The sequence below is a fragment of the Betta splendens genome, chromosome 12, assembly GCF_900634795.4.
Source record: "Betta splendens chromosome 12, fBetSpl5.4, whole genome shotgun sequence".
NCBI lineage: Eukaryota > Metazoa > Chordata > Actinopteri > Anabantiformes > Osphronemidae > Betta > Betta splendens.
Genome location: NC_040892.2, coordinates 12,842,872 through 12,861,611, shown reverse-complemented (window position 1 = coordinate 12,861,611; position 18,740 = coordinate 12,842,872). Strand labels below are relative to the sequence as shown.

The window sequence follows — 18,740 nt, the reverse complement described above, 5'->3', positions numbered from 1 at the left end:
GGAGACTAATGGGGCATATTTAGGGTTAGGTTTCCCTGAGATACATAAAAGCTAATTCTGACTAACAATTTTATCATTTTAAAGACAATAATAAATGAAAATAATTGGTGTGCACATGAAAGTGGTAAGATAAAAAATAGGCACAAAAAGACACTAAGACACCGGGAACTGATCTGTTCAGAAAAAGCCCAAGTGGTGAGACTATAAAAATCAAAGCTTCTAATTAATTTACTACACTATATGAGATGGAAGGTTATACTTGTGTTTTATTTACTTCTTGCACCACAAATGTCATAGCATGAGTTCTGTGGTCATGCAGCAAAGATTAGTAGAGACTGACCTCTGGTGGAAACACTGCCAACACACAAACAGTAGGTAGATGCTTTAGCGCATTCTGGTGATAATCACTACAGATGGTGCAGCCTTCAGATGGCGTTTTCCACGCAGTAAAAAAGTGCTGTGGGGAAACAAACACTGGTCTGTTGGTTGGAGACTGACTTGATTCCTGTGCATTACCTTATAGACACACTTGTTTCTTGTTGCCTCCTCTCAGCACAGCAACACTTTCTTATGGGCGTGCCTTCTTCATCAGTATCTTCAGGAAAGGAAAATATCAATGCATTACTTAACCCGCATGTGCGTATTCTGTTTCAAAATAAGAGCCTTTTTAACATTTTAAAAGGTCACAAAGTCATTTTTTCCAGCTCCGAGTGTCTTTCTAACAATTCCTGCTGTTTAAAACTTCGATTAGTCTTATACTTTGGAGAGACTGGTCCTGGCTCACCTCCGCTCTGCAGTGGGAACCTACCAGACCTGCTGAAGGTCGCATGCCGACACGGCACAGGAGTAGACGACGCCGTCATCTCCCTCCTACATCGAGCTCTTTCTCACATGGAGAAGCCCAGCAGCTCTGTTAGGATCATGTTCTTCGACTTCTCCAGTGCCTTCAACACCATCCAGCCGATGCTTCTTAAACACAAACTGGAGGAGGCTGATGTGGACCTCCATCTGACTGAGTGGATTATGGACTCCCTCACAAACAGGCCTGAGTTTGCGAGAGCCAGGGACTGTGTGTCTGACACTCCGACCTGCAGTGTGGGGGTCCCACAGGGGACTGTACTGGCCCCTTTGCTTTTCACCCTCTGTATGTCGGACTTCAGACACATCACGGACAGCTGTGTTCTGCAGAAGCTCTCTGATGACTCTGCGACTCTGCTGGAGCAGCAGCATCACAGTGAGGGACAGGAAGAGACTGGACAGGGTCATCAAGGCGTCCAGCTCTGTCCTGGGCTGCACTCTGGACACGGTGCAGGAGGTGGTGAGAGCAAGGTCCTGGATAAACTCACATCCATCCTGGACCAGGACTCTGACCCACTGGACTCACTGTCTGCTCTGGAGCAGCTTCAGTAGCAGACCAATCCACCCTCGCTGTGTGAAGGAGAGATATTGCAGATCTTTCCTACCTGCTGCTATCAGACTGTATAATCAGGACTGTTAACTGTATTTGCTCTGTTTATGGAAGTGTGTTTGTATGGTTTCTCTCTGCTTTCTGTCCTGTTGCTGTAAGGAGCAATTACCCCTGCGCAGTATGTACCACCAGCAGATAGAAGAAGTGGCTGATATTGACAAATCCTAGTTAGTTAAAGTTATAGAAGACCTTATGTGGCTCATCCCCCAAATGAGTCACTGTGCCTCAACCCACAGGCCAAGCATGTGGTGCTGAGCTTTAATTTATTACTCTGGAGATGGTAGAATACATGTATTTGGTGCATCCACAGCAAAGGGACCAAATTATTCTCCATTCTGAAAATACACATTTGGGCTGTACTATTATTGACCCCATATGATCCATTGTGATGCTGAGCATGGTCTGACCTGGTGAAAGTCTTTGTTTGACCCGGTTTACCCACATTAACATCTGTACCTCCCAGCTTTATCAGAGGGTTACAGCTGTGCATATATAAACATAAATACAACAATAATGTGCAGAACTATATTAATAAACAAGTGTCTAACGAGTGTCTAAACAAAGCACTTAGACAGTGCCTGCTTGTTTGGGTTGGTTGGCATGGCAACTGTGGAGGAGCAGGTGAAGCTGTCTGGAGCACAGCTCCCACTTCGTTAGTCACATTTTCACTGGTTTTACCAGAAACCTAGTCAGTTCATTAACACTTAACACACTTAACACAATGGTTTTGAATTTGAATCTGAAAACTTAAACTAAAGCTGTCCAATAGATGTAGCATACAGTAGTTGTACAGACTACCCCCCATACACACACTGAGAAGAACTAGACTCTTATTTTGAAAGAGAAACAGCGTAAACTGGAAGCCGGTGCGCACACACACGTAATGACTTTATAATTTTCTTTCCTGAAGATATTGACTAAAATCACCCGTCTTTTGATTAGTTTATCCTGAAGTTAATCTACAAAACACGTGGGTTTTCTCGTTTCTCTTGATGTGAGCGATAACGGAATTTAATCAAAGCACTGCGTCAGAAAACAATAATCTAACTAAATGCTGTTTTTTCCAAAACTAGACACAAAGTTGGATTTTTATCCGAATCGCGTTGACGTTTTTCCATCACGGACCGTTATTGCTTCGTAAAAGAGTCGTTGAATCAAAGGAACTCTGTTCGTCGCTAGCACAGTAACTACATGGTGCCTTGGATTTCCGACTAACGCGGCCAATCACCAAGAAGCTAACGCTAGCTAACGTCAAGAGATTCACGTTAGCAAACATCGGAGCCTCCTTATGGTTTACGTACCACCATAATACTAAGGATCAACACAGAGACTGTGAGTATGTTATTTATATGTGGTTTAACGTTGATTCCCAATCAGACATCTAGTTGACGTAACGTTATTTGGGACGGCTATTCGTTGTGTCCAGGTTAGCATGTTAACCATTGTTTGCTAAATTTGACAGCGTTATTTGGGAAGCTACAGTAACGTCAGCGGCGCTATTCGAGTTACAGTGAAATCTGTATCTGAGTTTATTGACCCGGCTGTGTTTAAAGGGAACAACCTAACGCCACATACAGCGGGTGCGTGTTACCTTCATTAGGGTTATTACAGACTTATTTACAGTAGTATACTGTTAGTTAAACGATTTAATGATAACGCAGCTAATTATAATAATAATAATTTATCCACCTGCTCACGCCCATAGGACCAGTGCTACACACACACACACACACACACACACACACACACACACACACACACACACACACACACTCACTAAGAATCAGTTAAACAAGCTAAAGCTGCTGACTCCTAAATGAATTTAACGTACAAGCTAATTAATGTTAATGTTAATGTTTTGTTCACACCCAGAATAGAAAAGAAAAGAAAACTTTTCTGTCCTCCTCTTCGTTTAGCATTTTCTTCTTCACCTGCTCTAATCTCACCATGTAACATTAGAGCACAAACAATTTGTGTCCAAATTACTACGTGCGTGTTGTGTTCATTTCAGTCATAACACCTAAAGTAAAAAATGAGGCTACTTCCCTAAACATCACGTGGAAGCGTGTACAGCTCGTTATGTTGTTGGTTTTGTTTTCACGAGTGTATAATTTGACAAAACCCCAGAGCTGTTTAGTGAAACAGGGAACGCTGACGCCATCTGTTTTGCTTTATTGTAAGGACCCTCCCTTCCTGCCTGCCTGCCTGCCTGCCTGCCTGCCTCCTTGACTCCCTGACTCCCTCCCTGCTTGCCTCTTTATCTCTCTTCCTGCCTCCTTTCCTGCCTGCCCCACTGACTCCCTCTTTGACTCCCTGCATCCTTGCCTCTTTCCTTGCCTCCCTCCTTGTCTGCATCCTTGCCTCACTCCTTGCCTCCCTCCTTGTCTGCATCCTTGCCTCCCTCCTTGTCTGCATCCTTGCCCCCTCTATGCCCAACTTCCTCCTTGCCTCTCCCCCTCCCTGCCTGCCTCTCTGTCTGCCTCCTCAAGTCCCTTCATGCCTGCTTGCCTCCTTCCCTGCCTCCCCCTCTGACTCCCTCTGTGCCTTCCTGCCTCCTTTCCTCTCTCTCTGCCTGCCAGCCTCCCCAACTACCTCCCTCTATACCTGCATCTTTGACTCCCTCCATCCTTGACACATTGCCTCTCTCTTTACCTCCCTCCCTGCCTGCCTCCCTGATTCCTTCTATGCCTGTCTGCCTCCTTGCCTCCTTCTATGCCTGCCTCGTTGTCCCCCTGCCTCCCACTTTGTCTCCCACCATGCCTGCCTCCTGCCTCCCTCCCTCCCTCCCTCCCTCCTTGTCTCCCTCCCTGCCTGCCTCCCTAATTCCCTCTATGCCCACCTTCCTCTTTGCCTCCCTCCCTGCCTGCCTTCCTGTCAGCCTCCTTAACTCTCTCCCTCCTTGCCTCCTTTACTGCCTGCTCCTCTGCCTCCTTGTCTCTTTTCCTGTCTCCCAGTCTTCCTCCTCAGCTGCCTGCCTCCTTGCCTCCCTGCCTTTTTCCCTTCTAGCTGCCTGTACTATAATAAATTATTGTTTACTGTAAATATGTTGCTTAATTTTATTCTTGTCTGTCATTAATAACAGTGTAATTTTTCATATAAATGCAATCATGATTACTGTAATTAATGAATAATACAGACATTAATACAAATAGCTGATGATGTTGCAAAGGTGGATTTAATCAAGTCCATAATGCAGAAACCATTTAGTGTAGTAAAGGTCCCATTCACTAGTTTCTCATGACAGTAGCCTTTTCCTGGACAATGGAGGAAGGAAGCTGGAACCAAGCTGGAAGCTCTGTGACACCTGGATGTTGATCTCAACATTCAGGCGTCACAGAGTTTCCAGTTTAGTTTTATAGGTTGGAAACAGTTATGTCACTTACAAAACTGCAAATCCTTCTCGTACTTCACTTTGACCTGCTGCCGCATTTTGCTTTGTTTTTTTCTGACCCAACAACAGGATAGATACATTGACATAAACTGAACACATTTGTAGATTTGGTTAAACAAATAAATACATTTACTTGTAAAATATATTTAAGTAATTTTAACAAATGAATTAGACACCATCACTGTGGACAACCTCAATCAATGTGCATTGCTAATGGTCACATCTAAGGAATGTATGACCAGTAACTCTGTACATTTTAAATTTAATCAAGCACTGCTTGTTAATTATTTCTGGACTACTTACACATTCAGCCGAACTGCTATTGTCTCCCAGAGTTCTTCTCTTTCTTTAATTCTAAATTGTATTTCCATTATTCACACTACAGTATATGTTTCACCTCATTATATACTGTGTCTCCATAATAAGCCGCTTCAGGGTGAGACAAATGCTTCATTTGTCATTTTGTGATTGACGTGTAGTATATCCTGGCTATTATAATTCTAGTTTTGTGCACTATTCCTCTGGTTACCTTTGTCTTCTCCAGCCATTTTAATGAAGGTTGTCTTTGATTTCATTACATATTATGCCTCACAGCAATTTGCATTATTGATATGTATTGTTAAAACTATTGTTTTTATTTAGTAATACATTTTTTCTGACCTTTCTCATGTCCTTCATGTCCTATATCTGGGTAGTGAGCTCACTTACTGTAGCATCATGAGGGTTTGGTGGAGATTGAAATTGCTTATTTAATTTGCTTGTTTACTGTGTGTAGACGGAGTAGCTGCGGTGGGCAACTCAGTGGACAGAGGCAACAGAGCAGGCAGGACTTAGGATGCCTCTCTTCTTCAGAAAGAAGAAACCCAGCGAGGACTCCCAGAAGAGACTGGAATATCAGCTTTGCTTGGTGAGGATGTGTGTTCACCACCTGGCCGCCTCAGCACGCTGCCAACCTACATAACTACTGTAGATGAGGAGGCAGCCATTTGTGTTTGATAGGTCTTTTTTAAATTTCCCATTAAAAATTCCATTGATTCTCTATACACTGAGGAACACACAGTATCTAAAACCATTTCACATTTGACCCATATGCTTTAATGTTTTTTGTTAACATAAAATTATCTGACATAGACAATAAGTATTTCAAATAAATAATTTCCACTTCTTCCCTGTTCTTCAGTCTAAGGAGGCAGGAGCTGATGACACCCTGGACATCTCATCATGCGAGCTCTCAGAGGTAAACTGGGCAAGATGGGAGGGATTAGTAATCTTGTAAAACATTAATTAGTTGTGTCACAGATGTGTGTTTGCGTTTACAACAAGCTTAGGTACTGCTGTGGGGGTGAAGTATGTCAGTCTGTGATTAGTGCCCATAGCATAAGAAGGGAAACAAAACTGTAGATTCCATTGTCTTTGGCTCGTGGTCCACATCACTGAGAAGAAGAAAAAACACTTCATTGCACTGCACTGAATCAACAAAAGTTAAAACTCTACCAAACTAATAAATAATAATTTCTTTGTTTTGGAGCATGTTAAATATTAAATGTAAATAGACCTCCAGCCCCTAATGTGTGGTTAGTGACATCTTTAAATTGCTCTGCTGCAGGTTTCTTCGAGTGTCTTTTCTATTTGCAAAGTTCTACAGAAGAAGGTACGACTATAATTGAATATCCAAACAAAGTTCCTCTGTTTGGATATTCAGACATGTCCACTGTTGCTCTTCTACAGGTTCTGATCCTTCATAACAATGAACTGAGATCTCTGCTGCCCAAAGGATGCGACATCTGCACTCTTGCCACTTTGAAGGTAACACAAGTATGATGAGGAATAAAAACCTCACTTCATTTGACCTCCATCACTAAGAAAACATGACTGGATCTGTATGTTCCACTCTGCAGGTTCTGGATCTGCATGATAATAGGCTTACCTCACTCCCAGAAGACATTGGGAAGCTAGTGACCCTGCAGGTAAATGACTCATGTTACAGGGGAAATGCATGTTAATGGATTCCACTCATCTCTGTGTCCATTTTGTGGCCCATCAGATTTTGAATGTGGAGAAGAATCTTTTGAAGGCTCTGCCAGACTCCATTGGGGATCTGAAGCTTTTGCAGACACTTAATTTGAAGGGTATGATCATCACTGCTCATCCCATGTGAGTGTGCACATACAAGCCAAATAATGCGAGTTATTTTTCTTCTACAGGCAACTGTCTCAGTGCGCTGCCGTCGACAGTTGGCTCTTTGAGCAGCCTGCGCACGCTGGACTTCAGCGACAACAGCATTGTCCAGATCCCCAAAGAGCTGGCCTACATCCGCACCCTTGAGGTGTGTCTGTTTTCAGGGGTTCTAGAGATCTAAAGTTTGAATTGTAGAGATGGTTTTGTACACCTTTGTCTGTTTGCCCTGTGACAGAGCCTTACGCTTGACGCCGCAGTGATGTCCTACCCACCTGCATCTGTGTGCACAGAGGGCACAGAAAGCATCCAGCGCTTTCTCTGTGCAGGTGGGCATCGCTTCGCATTGCAGTTGAAAACATTCAAGCAGAATATACTGTATAATTAGACTTATTTGTGTTTTCTGGTCTGATTACTAAATTAATGATTACGTCTCTGAATCAGAGCAGCAGGAGCCCAATTTAAAGCAATTTCCAAAGTACTGTAAAATAGTATTAATAATTGTTATAAGTGGTTAATGTGGTTTTCAGAGCTGGGAGAGGAATACTGCCCCCCGTCCCAGTACCTCTTACCAGTCCTGGAGAATGACTCAAACTCTAGCAAACAGAGCTCTGATTGCTTCGATGGCTTGGAGGAGATGTGGCAGGTACAGTATTGCAGTAGTAATAGTTAAGTAGTCCTGTACTCAAGTCCTGTACTCTGTATTAATTCTGTGGTCTGCTAATTTTACTGTGCTAAATGCATATTCTTTTGAACTGTAGGTGTAGAGTGTCATAGAAAGAGGATTGATTTAAAGACATTTAGGCGCATACTGTACTTACAGCTGGGTTTTATGTTTGTGTTCTTCTACCACCTCTGCAGTAGGATTTAAATGACAATGACCCACTTCTGGTATACAAAACCAAATGTGTGATCGCTCACATTTAATTAATTGGTCTCTGTCATCTATTTGCAGAACAAATTCAGTAACTACGAAAAGAGAAAGGTGTGTAACTATTTGGTGCCCTGGTAACATCCAGTGCTTCTGAGCAGGCCGCAAGAATCATAAAATAAAAACATGCATCCAAACAGTCTGTGGACCGAAACACTGTCCTTCTTCCCTTCAGGAGCAGAAGCAGCAGGAGAAACTTGCCTTTGAGCGGCATCTGGAGATGAAGCAAAGGGAACACACACATCTTCTACTCATGAATAACTCTCGCAAGGAAAACATTCTGAACTCAGTTCGACAGGTACTGTAGAGTACAACCCATTTGGTGCATTATCGTCTTCCTACATGGGTGAGACTTAACTGGCACAGTGTGTTTTAATTTGATCATTTGAGTACATTAGGTACTTACATTAATACATACTGTATACATTGTAGTGATGGGACAAGCGTGACTTTGATACTTCCCTTTTGCCAAACAGTGGGTAAAGAGGCGTAAAAAGTGTTGCGATACAGTAGAAAAGCCAACTTGCGAGAAACATCTGAGAACAAGCCATATGATAGAACTCAAACAAGGCTCTAAATAAAATACAATCCTAAGTGGACAAATTCAAAAATTAAATAGACCAAATATCACAACAGTTTGAGAAGCAGTTTGGGAGTGTTTAGTGCTGCTGTCTTGCTACTAAAGAATCAGCTCGTTTATACACTGTACTTTGATTAGTGACAATGAAATTAAACAGCACCAAACGATTTACCTTCAACAACTAAATATATTTAATTATATTTATATATTGTATATTAATGTTTTCTTTTCAGCTCAGTTACTGTACTTTGCATAATGTGCCTGATTTTTAGGAGCAGGAACGTTTGGAGCAGGGTGTCACACAGCAGCAGAAAGCTCAGGAGACAGAGAGGATACAGATTCTAGAAAAAATCCGAAAAGCTGAAGACAGCATCAGTAATCGTATCAGCAACATGCTAATGGACAACAACAGGTAGGGTTTGTGTTTTTTTTGTCTGTGTTACATATTCATTCAATTTCAGCACTATATATTTATACAGCACCAATTCACCATACAAGTTTTCTCAAGGATCTTTTCAAACTGGAGTCTTAAAAAGACCATTTCAAAAATAAACTATTTTGTGCCTAGTCTTAAAAGTAACACAGGGTGTCTGTCGACTGAACCCAAACTGGGAACTGCTTCCGCAGGAGAGGAGCTTGGTTTTGTACCCAAAGGCTCTGCCTCTCCTACATTTGGCCACTCTAGGAACTACAAGTAAACCAGCACCCTGAGAACAAAGTGTTCTGTTGCTTTGTAAGTGAGGAGAAGGATTTCAAATTCTAATCCTGATTTAATGGGCAGCTAATAAAGAGAAGCTAATTCCAGTCAGAACTCTGAGTGCTGCAGTTTGAATTAACCGCACGTCCAGCCTAGAGGTAGCAAATTCATAAAGTCATTTTTCAGCTTTACGTACGGGAAATAGATATTGGATGATTGATTCGTGAAAACACAGATATTTTTATTGCAACTAAGTGCCATGTTTTTGTTTTTACTTTTTTCAGGCAAGCAAAGACTGCAGAGTTTGTTCAAGCCATGGAGGAAGATCGGTGGGTGTTCACTGATCAATAACACTGAGATCCATTACAGCTAGAGATAAGGGACACTCTAAATCATGGCCTCATTCATCCAATTCTTCCAGCAATTGAATTCTAGCTATTTATAGACCTCATTTTACAAAGCTGGAAATGATCCTACAGGTTTCATAGCAGAAAGGCTTTTAGACAAATATATTGGGTTAGGACAGATGTCCTTTCCAGGTTGTTCTGTTCTATGTTGCCTGGCTTTAAGTGGACCATGTGCCCCTTTCCACATATTTATATCGAGCAGTACAATAGTCGTAGTGTGTCGTAGTGCAGATTTGTTATCTGTTCAGTTATACAACACTTAAAATAGTGCAGGGAGATGGCAGAGAATGCCTGATATTGGCATGCTATGGAGCCCCTTGAGCTGTGGCCTTGGCATCAACACACGCTGTCACTATGGAAAAAAAATTCCAGCACTTAAAAAACACCCTTGACTGAATCCTGACCATGACTTTATCAAGTAAGCTAAATACCACCAACAGGTTTCACTTTCCAAGTACTGGGTAGACTGACTTTACTGGGTAGACTTACTGGGTAAGTCTTGCTTTCAGCTAGGTGTTAAAGAAAGTGTTTCTTACACCAAAAGCAGATACACCATGGCTGATGAATAAAGCAATGTTGCAAGCAAACATGCTGCTTGAATTTATAATTATATATAAGAGTTTATTTCCTGCTGGTACCTCAGTTGTTATGGAGTCGCAACAATAACATGCTTTTGACTTCCTCCACAGGATTCGTATGGAGCAGCTAACAGCTATCACACATGAGGAGGCCAGTTCACTGAGGCAAAGGGAGGTGGCAGGTAAACAGCTGGATTTATGGGCACACTCATAGTGCCCAGAGGATCTGTTCTCAAAATGTTAGCACAGAAATACCAGTGATACTGTACAAATGAGGTGTCATCACATCCAAATATAATAGTATTGTGGCAACAATGAATATTCACTGTCAGATATTTTACATATTAATAGCAGTATCTGTCTTAAACAACATTTAATTTTATTCTGTCTACCCTCTCACTCCATGTAGCGGCCATGCAGCGCATGCTGTCAGACAGCTGTTTTATGAACCTCCTTCAGGAGGCCAGTGACTGCCGCAGACGGAACCTGGTCTCTGAGGCCTGCCGAAGGTCAACCATGAATGCAAACACATGCATCTAAGACAAATACCAACATTACTGATGTATGCAGTGGGAACATGGGTTTGTCATAGTATATAATACACAGCTCTTTTCTTCTCTTCTGCCTTAAAGCATGGAGAATATGGACAGGAAGTTTGAGAAGGTGCTGTCCCTCCAGGTTCTGGACAAATCTAAAGCCATTACTCAAATCCTACAGGAGGTATGTCGTGGGTTCGTCTTCTTTGGCTTGGTGCCACTGCTGTTACGGGAACTTAGTGGAGAATTGGTTGTGAATCAGAATCATGTCAGCGTTCACCACATCCCCTGCTTGTTTTGTGCAGGAGGAGATGCAGAAAGCAGCGTTCCAGGCTCTGCAGCTGCAGAAGGATGCTGTTCACGGCTACATTCGCAATCAGGTCTGTGTGTGGGGGAAAGATGGGCGTTTCATACTGTAATAACATATTCCCATAATCATCCATAAGGTCAGGATAGTCTGATAGTTGGCGAGACATTCCAGTTTAGTTCTTATCCCACTTTATTTTATTTTCATAAAGTAAAGGGACAAAAAGAGGAATAGGTCAATGACCAAAGGAAGTTGAAATGTGATTGATACTCAACTTGAAATGTTTGAGGTAATAATAAATCGCATCCCAGGAACAACAGGCATCAGATTACAGGAATCAGGAATGATATTTCAAGAACATCTTTAGGGAATTTCTTTATATAAACTATAGCACAAACTTCTACTTTTACTGAAGGATGAGCTGATTGGTTTGGTTATTGGTGGTTACAGGCAAAGTTGATGCGTCTAAACAATATAAAAATGTAAATTATATTAAATTGTTTTTAATGATATTATGAAATTATGATACATTTGCACATGCATTTACAAATGTTGGATTTATGTGTAAACCTTCCAAAGCATGAGTCTTGACAGACATCAGGTAAACAAGAACTTTACTACTTAATTGGGGCATATAGCTGTAATGCTGTAATATTATTTCACTTACAATAAGTGAAACAACAGATTAAAATCCTTTGATATTTCCTATGATGCAATGTGAAATAGTTTTTGTTTTTTTATCACACACCTACATAATATGTTTTTTCATGATCATCATATATAAGACATTTTTTCCTCATACTCTCAGAGCCATTTCCCACAGACTCCTGAATGATAACACATACATGCAAAGACCCATTTTATCAGTTTCCAGCCTGACTTTTTGTTCAGCAGCATGTTCCCCCTTTCTGCTAGTTTCATGTTTGCTTGTCCACTGTCTCCCAGATCAAGCTTATAGAGGCTGAATTAATGCAGTTGACTAAACTGGAGATTAAAAGACGGAGTCTGGATACTGAGAACCTGCAGGTGGGTGTTGGTGCTTTATATTTTGGCCTGCCCACATCTACTTGATTTTTGCTGATCCATTTATGGTTATTAAATCATTTCCTTGTTATTTTTTCATGTCATTCCTTCATGATAAGAATGAATCATTGCTCGCAGTGAAGTTTAAGGAATTAATCATCAGTACAGTTTGTGTGTGTCTGCTAGCAGGAGTTTTTGGTGGAGCAGCGCACAGCTTTGGGCGACTTGTTGCAGCAGCTGCTGAAGCAGAGGGACCAGAGAGAAGTGGAGCTGCGGCAGATTCTGGTGAGGAAATGGCTGCTTTAAACAGGGCTCAGGTCATTCAGTCACTGAGGCAGCGCGTTATTCTGAAATTCTAATTCTTCTAAAATTGCAGATGCATCTTCTAATTTGTTTCTAATTCACCTTGATTTAATAAAAACAATTAAAGATCAAATGATCATCCCCCTTTATTATATCCACTGCTCTGTGTGGAGGCCCATCACTTTCCTACATGTGAGGTCTTAACATCAACAGAACACAGTGCCACAGTTGTCTCTGAAGCACCTTTGGCACTAATAACCTGTGGGAGGCACATATATAGGGACTAGTAGGAAATAAGTAAGCAATGTGAAAAAGCATTTGTCTTGAATTTGACCAGATCACAACCAGATCTTCTTTTTTTTTTTTTTTTTTTTTTTTTCACAACCAGATCTTCAAGCCACAAACAATGTTTTTAACATGGCGTGATGTCTGTGGAAAACACAACATACAGGGTGATGATGAAAAAGGCAACTCCCTCAGCCTTATTCTAGGAATGTCTAACAGAAAAGTGTTGCTTATTTATTTCATCAACTTACTTTTTGTTCTATTATGACTATTTTATCTAGTCACACATAACAGTGAGTTCTTTGTTTTTCAGGTGGAGTTGGAGCTCAAGTCAGAATCCAACCAGCAGAACTACTGGATGATCCAGTACCAGAGACTACTGGATGCCAAGCCCTTGTCGCTGCGCATGCAGGTACAGAACAAAGCAGCAACAAAGGACACACAGATATGTGTGCGTGTGTGTCTGTGTGTCTGTGTGTCTGTGTGTGTGTGTGTATATGTGTGTGTCTGTGTGACTGTGTCTGTGTTCTGCTTCTGACTTTGAGGAGTTCAGACGTGTTTTCCCTCTGCTCGCCAGCGCTACTTTTTGCTTGCAGTGTCTCTGTCTTTTCTGAGCACCCTGATCTTCTGTTTTGGAAGAAATATTTTTTGACATGGGGCAAATCACCTGGTCACTGAGCGCATTGGACACAGCTTTCTCACAAAGGAAAGAATCACCGGGAGAGCCGCTCTGCCCCAAGGGGACTTTTGCCTCTGGTTACGCGTGGGACACTTGGGAGTCCTGGCGTCTCCTGTGTCTGGAGCCACTGTCCATCGAAGATGCAGAGGATCTATTCATATTTTGGACTTTGATAACAGGGCTACTCTTGATTGGCCTTGGTGGTGTGCTGCTTTATCGAAAAATTGGAAAATCTGTGGCCGGCTCACTGGCACGTCCACCGACTGTGGAGGAAAAGATGCTCCTGGAGTCGATGGTCACTCAGCTGACGGAATTATACCAGAGGATGGCCCGAATTGAAGGGCTGATCAATGACATCTCAGCCCGTTTGGATGCCCAGATTGAAGGACTGATCAGTGACATCTCAGCCCGTTCAGAGGAGAGAAGAGTACAGGCGGATAACATCTGCAGACAGACTGAACACTTGGTGAGATCGGTGACAGCCTTGTCTGCCAGGCTTGAGGAGAAGTCGCAGGTACTCCATAGACCCGAAGGAGGCAAAGAGCCCTGAGTCCTGATCGATTGGACTATTGATCTAGATGAATCAGTCGTGGATCAGAAAATGCTTACTACATTGGCTGTAATATTCTGTCTCTCTTCCCCTCCCTTCCTGGGTCCAATCTAGCTCACCAGCTGTGCTTCTATCTCTTTTCTCTTATTGTGTCTCCCTTCAAGGACAACTGTTGGACTGATCTGTAAACATCTTGGTCGGCCTCGGTCATGCAACTATAAACATTCACTATACTGACACAGATAGTAGTCATCTCACCGCCTGCTCTCTGACCTTCATCCACCCCCCCCCCCAGCCTGATGTGGCCAAAAAACAATCCCAGCAAGTTTCCACTTGTTCTGTGTGCTACTGCGTGTGTTCTCGTATTGCATTGCAACTTGCTAACTTCCTACAGGAAGGAATGGCAGCGCACATAGACACAGCGGCTCCCTTGACAATCTCATTGTCTTTGTTACAATGATAATAAATTACCATCCTTTCTTTTATATAAAAGCTCTGTTTTAACATTCTATTGTTTTTGCAGGAAGCAGGCGTTGAGAAGGAGTTGGTCAATCTGATGTGTAAGATGTCTGCTCAGCACTACCTGCCCATCTTTGCCCATCATCGAGTGACGACTGAGGCTCTTCGCCACATGACGTCCTCTGACCTCAAGAAGGTCTGCAGCATTTCTTGCAAATGTCTGCCGCTTTTAAACAGGAGCGTTGGTGCTGAGCTTAGTGTCTTACTGTTCTTACGTCTATTCAATCAATGTAATAGCCCATTGCATGGCTTTCAAATAGTCAAAGGTTCATGCCTTGTGAAGTTTCTTTTAGGCTGCAGAACAATCATCATCATTCATCTTTTTGCCATTTTTTCAGCTCGGCATTAATGAAATAGGAATCCAGAAGGCTCTTCTGAACTGGGCTCAGAATCATCATCCTGAAGGTAAATCGAGTCATCACACATTACTATGTATTAGAGTTGAATCCACTTTGTATTATAGTACAAATATTGTCTGGACAGTGACTGTAGATACACAAAAGACATTATAAATGAATACATTTCATCACTTAAAAGAGCATGTTTCAAGCCTATTTTGATATGTTGTGTCTATTTTATACACTAAAAAAATTATATACTGTATATTTATGGCCAAATAGAGTGACTAATTCCTTCTAAGGACTAAAAACGCAAATACAGCTTGAAGGTATCCAAGGGCTCTCTTTTCTAACAGATAGCATTTCATGCTATTGCCTCATTACGTTTGTTTTCCTTTTTGGTCGTCTTTCTTGGGTCTAAAGCTGACCAAAAACAACCAACCGCATGTGTATGTAAATATTACAGTACACTATGAATACAAGGCTGCTGGTTGTTTAAATTTGAAATTTGAAGGTATTAACACAAGAGAGTTGCAGTTGCAAAGAGTTAAAACTCCCAATGAAAATGGTGGGATATTAAACGTTCATATACACGTTTAAAGTTTGATAGCGGTGACGTTTTTTCAACCAGTTTTACCCATGAAGGAAGTTGAAGCTGGTGTAGCTCAGCTTTACTTTACTGCTTTCTGCCTTCTCCACCAGGGGCCTGTAAGGTTGTGCCACAGGACGATGCACCAGAGTTCTTCCCCACAACTCCACCCCCTTCCTCCCCCCTGTTCTTCTCCAATACTTTGACCATCCAGAATCCTAGCCCACCACTCACCCCCGGGACCCCTGTCACTCCCTCAGCACCCAGTCCTGTGGAGGGACCAGGACGCTCTGAATGTGTGGTCTGCATGGAAACTGGGGTAAGGCAAACACCTCACAAATACATTAAATTATATGTTCTGCTTATATGTGGAACTCAGTGCTACTTATAGTTTTACACAATACATACTAGACAATCCACAGAACTGCTTTTCTACCTCTTAACATTCATACTAAGCTGAGCTTGAACCATACTTCCCCTTAGAATATGTCTCTTACAATAAAAAGGCCCTTGGCTGTTATTGTTGCTATATAATGGATTGCACATACTTAAAGCCTTGTTTCTCTGTCCAGTCTCAGATCATCTTCCTGCCCTGCGGCCATGTCTGCTGCTGCCAGGTCTGCAGCAACGCTCTGCAGAACTGTCCTCTGTGCCGCAGTACCATATCCCAGCGCATCCATCTCTTCTACAGCTAGAAGCAGCTGTTCCGCTGTCTGTCACTGACTGTCACAGTCCGTATTTATGCATGGTCACAAAGCTGCTGTGAACTAATTTCAAAGATAGAAAAGCTTTTAGCTGGTTTTAAAACCTGAGCTTATATTGGTATTAAATCAAAATGTACCTTGATGCGTATATTGACAAAATGTACTGAAAGAATGGTTCACTTTTATATTTAATCCTTGTGTTTAATTCGATTATTTGCTTTTGTCTTGTATTAAGAACTGTTTCTTTGCCTTAGATTTATCTTTTCAATGATTGTGTGCCTTTTTCATTAATATTTGTTCCCATTGTCCCTGTCCTCAACCAAACACCCACCCAGTTTTATCTAAAACTAAAACACATACACCAAGTATCGTACTTTGTTACTCTTAACTAAGGAAACACCCTGCAGTACCTTGTCCTGCTTCTTACTGTTCTTTAAAGAAAGATTTATTTTATGTTAAATACTGTAAATCATAAAGACATTAGAGGAAACAATTTCAATAATTATAAATTATTAGAATTTGTTTTTCTATTTAGAATAACACATGCCAGTAATAATAATGTATACAGATTTGCACTTTAGACTAAATAAAACAAAAATAATAAGAATAATAATAATGCAGTGGATGAACTTAAATAGGTTGTGAACAAACTCAAAACGTTACATCCAGATATTATAGTTTGATTGCGTAATTCCATCAGTCGGAGGAGATGATGTGTGTGTCAAGATGCATCAACAAACAGCTGGGTTAAAAAACATCATGATACTTGAAGGTGCATCATCAGCCAACATTTTTTATTTAAGGAACAAACTGGTTATTAGAAAACTAATTTGGAATTCTGTTTGACCACAGCTGAATATGTATGTTTTACTCCATCTGAGGGACATTTTGTACATTAGTTTGTCCCAAAATCTGGAAACGATTCACTGGTGCTTACTTTTGAACATAATGCAGTTTTTTTAAGAAAAACAATGTTTCATGTTGACATTGGTTTAGGTTCTACAAATCTTTAAAACATAATGCAGTTAATTACAAAGAACACACACATACACAAACCAACTGCCTAATAAAGTCAAGTGGGATCTATTCAGGGCTTTTCCAGGACCCGGTCAGTTGAAATCCAGTCTCTGACTTGCTTCAACCTCTTTTCCCAAATCCTTGTCTATTGAGTCCTACTGTATATTCCTGTTGCTATATGAGTTACATATTATATGTTGAATTCATTTGTATCTTCGATCAGTGTTTAAGTTATGCTTCCTAAGTGCTCTTAAAACTGTCATCTCAGCATGTGTTAGGGCTTAGAATTTACATTACTGGATATTTGTTTTTTTTAACCCTCTGGGACTGGGACTTTTATGCACTTTGTGTTTTAATGTTTTAGTTAGTTTTGGATGTTTGTTTCTGTGTGTTTGTGTTTTGTTCTTACATTTTGACAAAATAATGTATTTTTGTTATCTTTTTTGTTCTTATTTCCATGTTTTTGTCTTGAAATGTCTAAGTTTAAAACGTTCCCCTTGTTATGACGTTATGTTGACTATATTTTGTGTTCTTTCCCCTTGATGACGCCCCCCCCCCCAAACCACTTTTTAATGGATGTGTGGATGTAGCTCATAAGGTCATGGTGTCACGCAAAGGACAAGTGCTTTAAAAGTGCTTCTGCGTTGTTCACTGCTTCATTCTTTGCACTCTGCAGTGTTTGTTTGTGAGGGGGCATCATGACAAAAACCTGGTATTTTAGGCATTAAATTGATTAAATATTTCATATGTTTGAAGAATTAACTCATAATTCATACTTTTTACAACTTTAGTTCTAAAAAGCTCATATGGGCCGAGCATTTCAAATGTAAAGGATATCAAAAGGCTCCCTGACGTGTTAAATGTGGTGTGTGTGGGAGGCTATATCTATAATAGATAATGTAATATTCACTGCATACTGTATACTGTATATGGGTCATTTTCCTGTACTCACTTCGAGACTAATGTGAAATCTTTTGTGCAGCTGAGGAAAGGGGATATTAAAGGTGTCATCATGCTGCTGCTGTAATACCATGGACATAGTTTGATTTATTTATTATTTGTTTTTTTTTACTCTCTTATTGCCTTGACATCTTACGTTTAAATGCCCAATTCCCCACTATTTTATTTTAACATAATAATGTGACTACCCACTTTCTCATGAGCACTTATAGAATTTGGAATTTGAAATATAACAGAAATACTAGTAAGGGCAATACATTGAAAAGAATCTTTCACGTAAATTTGAAAGAAAACATTATGGGATTGTACAGCATCTCTTTTTTTATTCAGTTCTATATTGACACATAGTAGTAACAAATGGTCTGTATGTAGTGATATCATAGGTTTTTTTTTTATATTTTTTGCAGGAATATTTGGAGGGACTTCCGTCTAGTGGTTCAGGCTTTAAACACATCTCCACAAATATTTAGTAAACCAATTTAATTATATGTGTTATGTCATGTAATGACTTATATTGAATTGTGCATATAGCCTGCACAAATATTAAAAGCAGTTTAGTGCAGTAGTCTCCAACTTAAGAGACAGAAATAATAATAGGAGCACTTGCAGTATTTGGTGACCTTACATCATTTCATTAATAAGATATATGATTAGTGTGCAACTTGTTATTAGAGACCAAGTAGCCTGAGTCGTGTGTTATTTA

General features: G+C 40.8%; 1 protein-coding gene across 2 annotated transcripts; it reads left to right on the top strand.

Annotated features, from left to right (window-relative positions):
• The first annotated feature begins 2,380 nt into the window (after window positions 1-2,380).
• On the top strand, window positions 2,381-18,104 carry lrsam1 (leucine rich repeat and sterile alpha motif containing 1). 2 transcript variants are annotated; one of them, XM_029169869.3, is made up of 25 exons: window positions 2,381-2,800; window positions 5,635-5,766; window positions 6,040-6,096; window positions 6,466-6,510; window positions 6,588-6,665; window positions 6,758-6,826; window positions 6,904-6,988; window positions 7,064-7,185; window positions 7,273-7,363; window positions 7,565-7,680; window positions 7,990-8,019; window positions 8,141-8,263; window positions 8,818-8,957; window positions 9,527-9,571; window positions 10,339-10,409; window positions 10,637-10,736; window positions 10,860-10,947; window positions 11,069-11,143; window positions 12,016-12,096; window positions 12,280-12,378; window positions 12,995-13,093; window positions 14,434-14,565; window positions 14,768-14,834; window positions 15,470-15,675; window positions 15,929-18,104. In XM_029169869.3, exons 2-25 carry the CDS (start codon window positions 5,695-5,697, stop codon window positions 16,049-16,051), a joined length of 2,214 nt encoding a protein of 737 aa, XP_029025702.1. In that variant the 5' UTR covers window positions 2,381-2,800; window positions 5,635-5,694; the 3' UTR covers window positions 16,052-18,104. The 2 variants fall into 2 exon arrangements, with proteins under 2 accessions (XP_029025702.1, XP_029025704.1); XM_029169871.3 differs by having other exon boundaries at window positions 2,383-2,800; window positions 12,283-12,378.
• The last annotated feature ends 636 nt before the right edge of the window (window positions 18,105-18,740 follow it).

Coding starts and splice junctions, on each gene's coding strand:
- lrsam1 (XM_029169869.3), top strand. CDS start 5,695: ATGCCTCTCTTCTTCAGAAAGAAGAAACCCAGCGAGGACTCCCAGAAG. Junction 6,097..6,465: donor CATCATGCGAGCTCTCAGAG/GTAAACTGGGCA, acceptor GCTCTGCTGCAG/GTTTCTTCGAGTGTCTTTTC. Junction 6,666..6,757: donor GCACTCTTGCCACTTTGAAG/GTAACACAAGTA, acceptor TCCACTCTGCAG/GTTCTGGATCTGCATGATAA.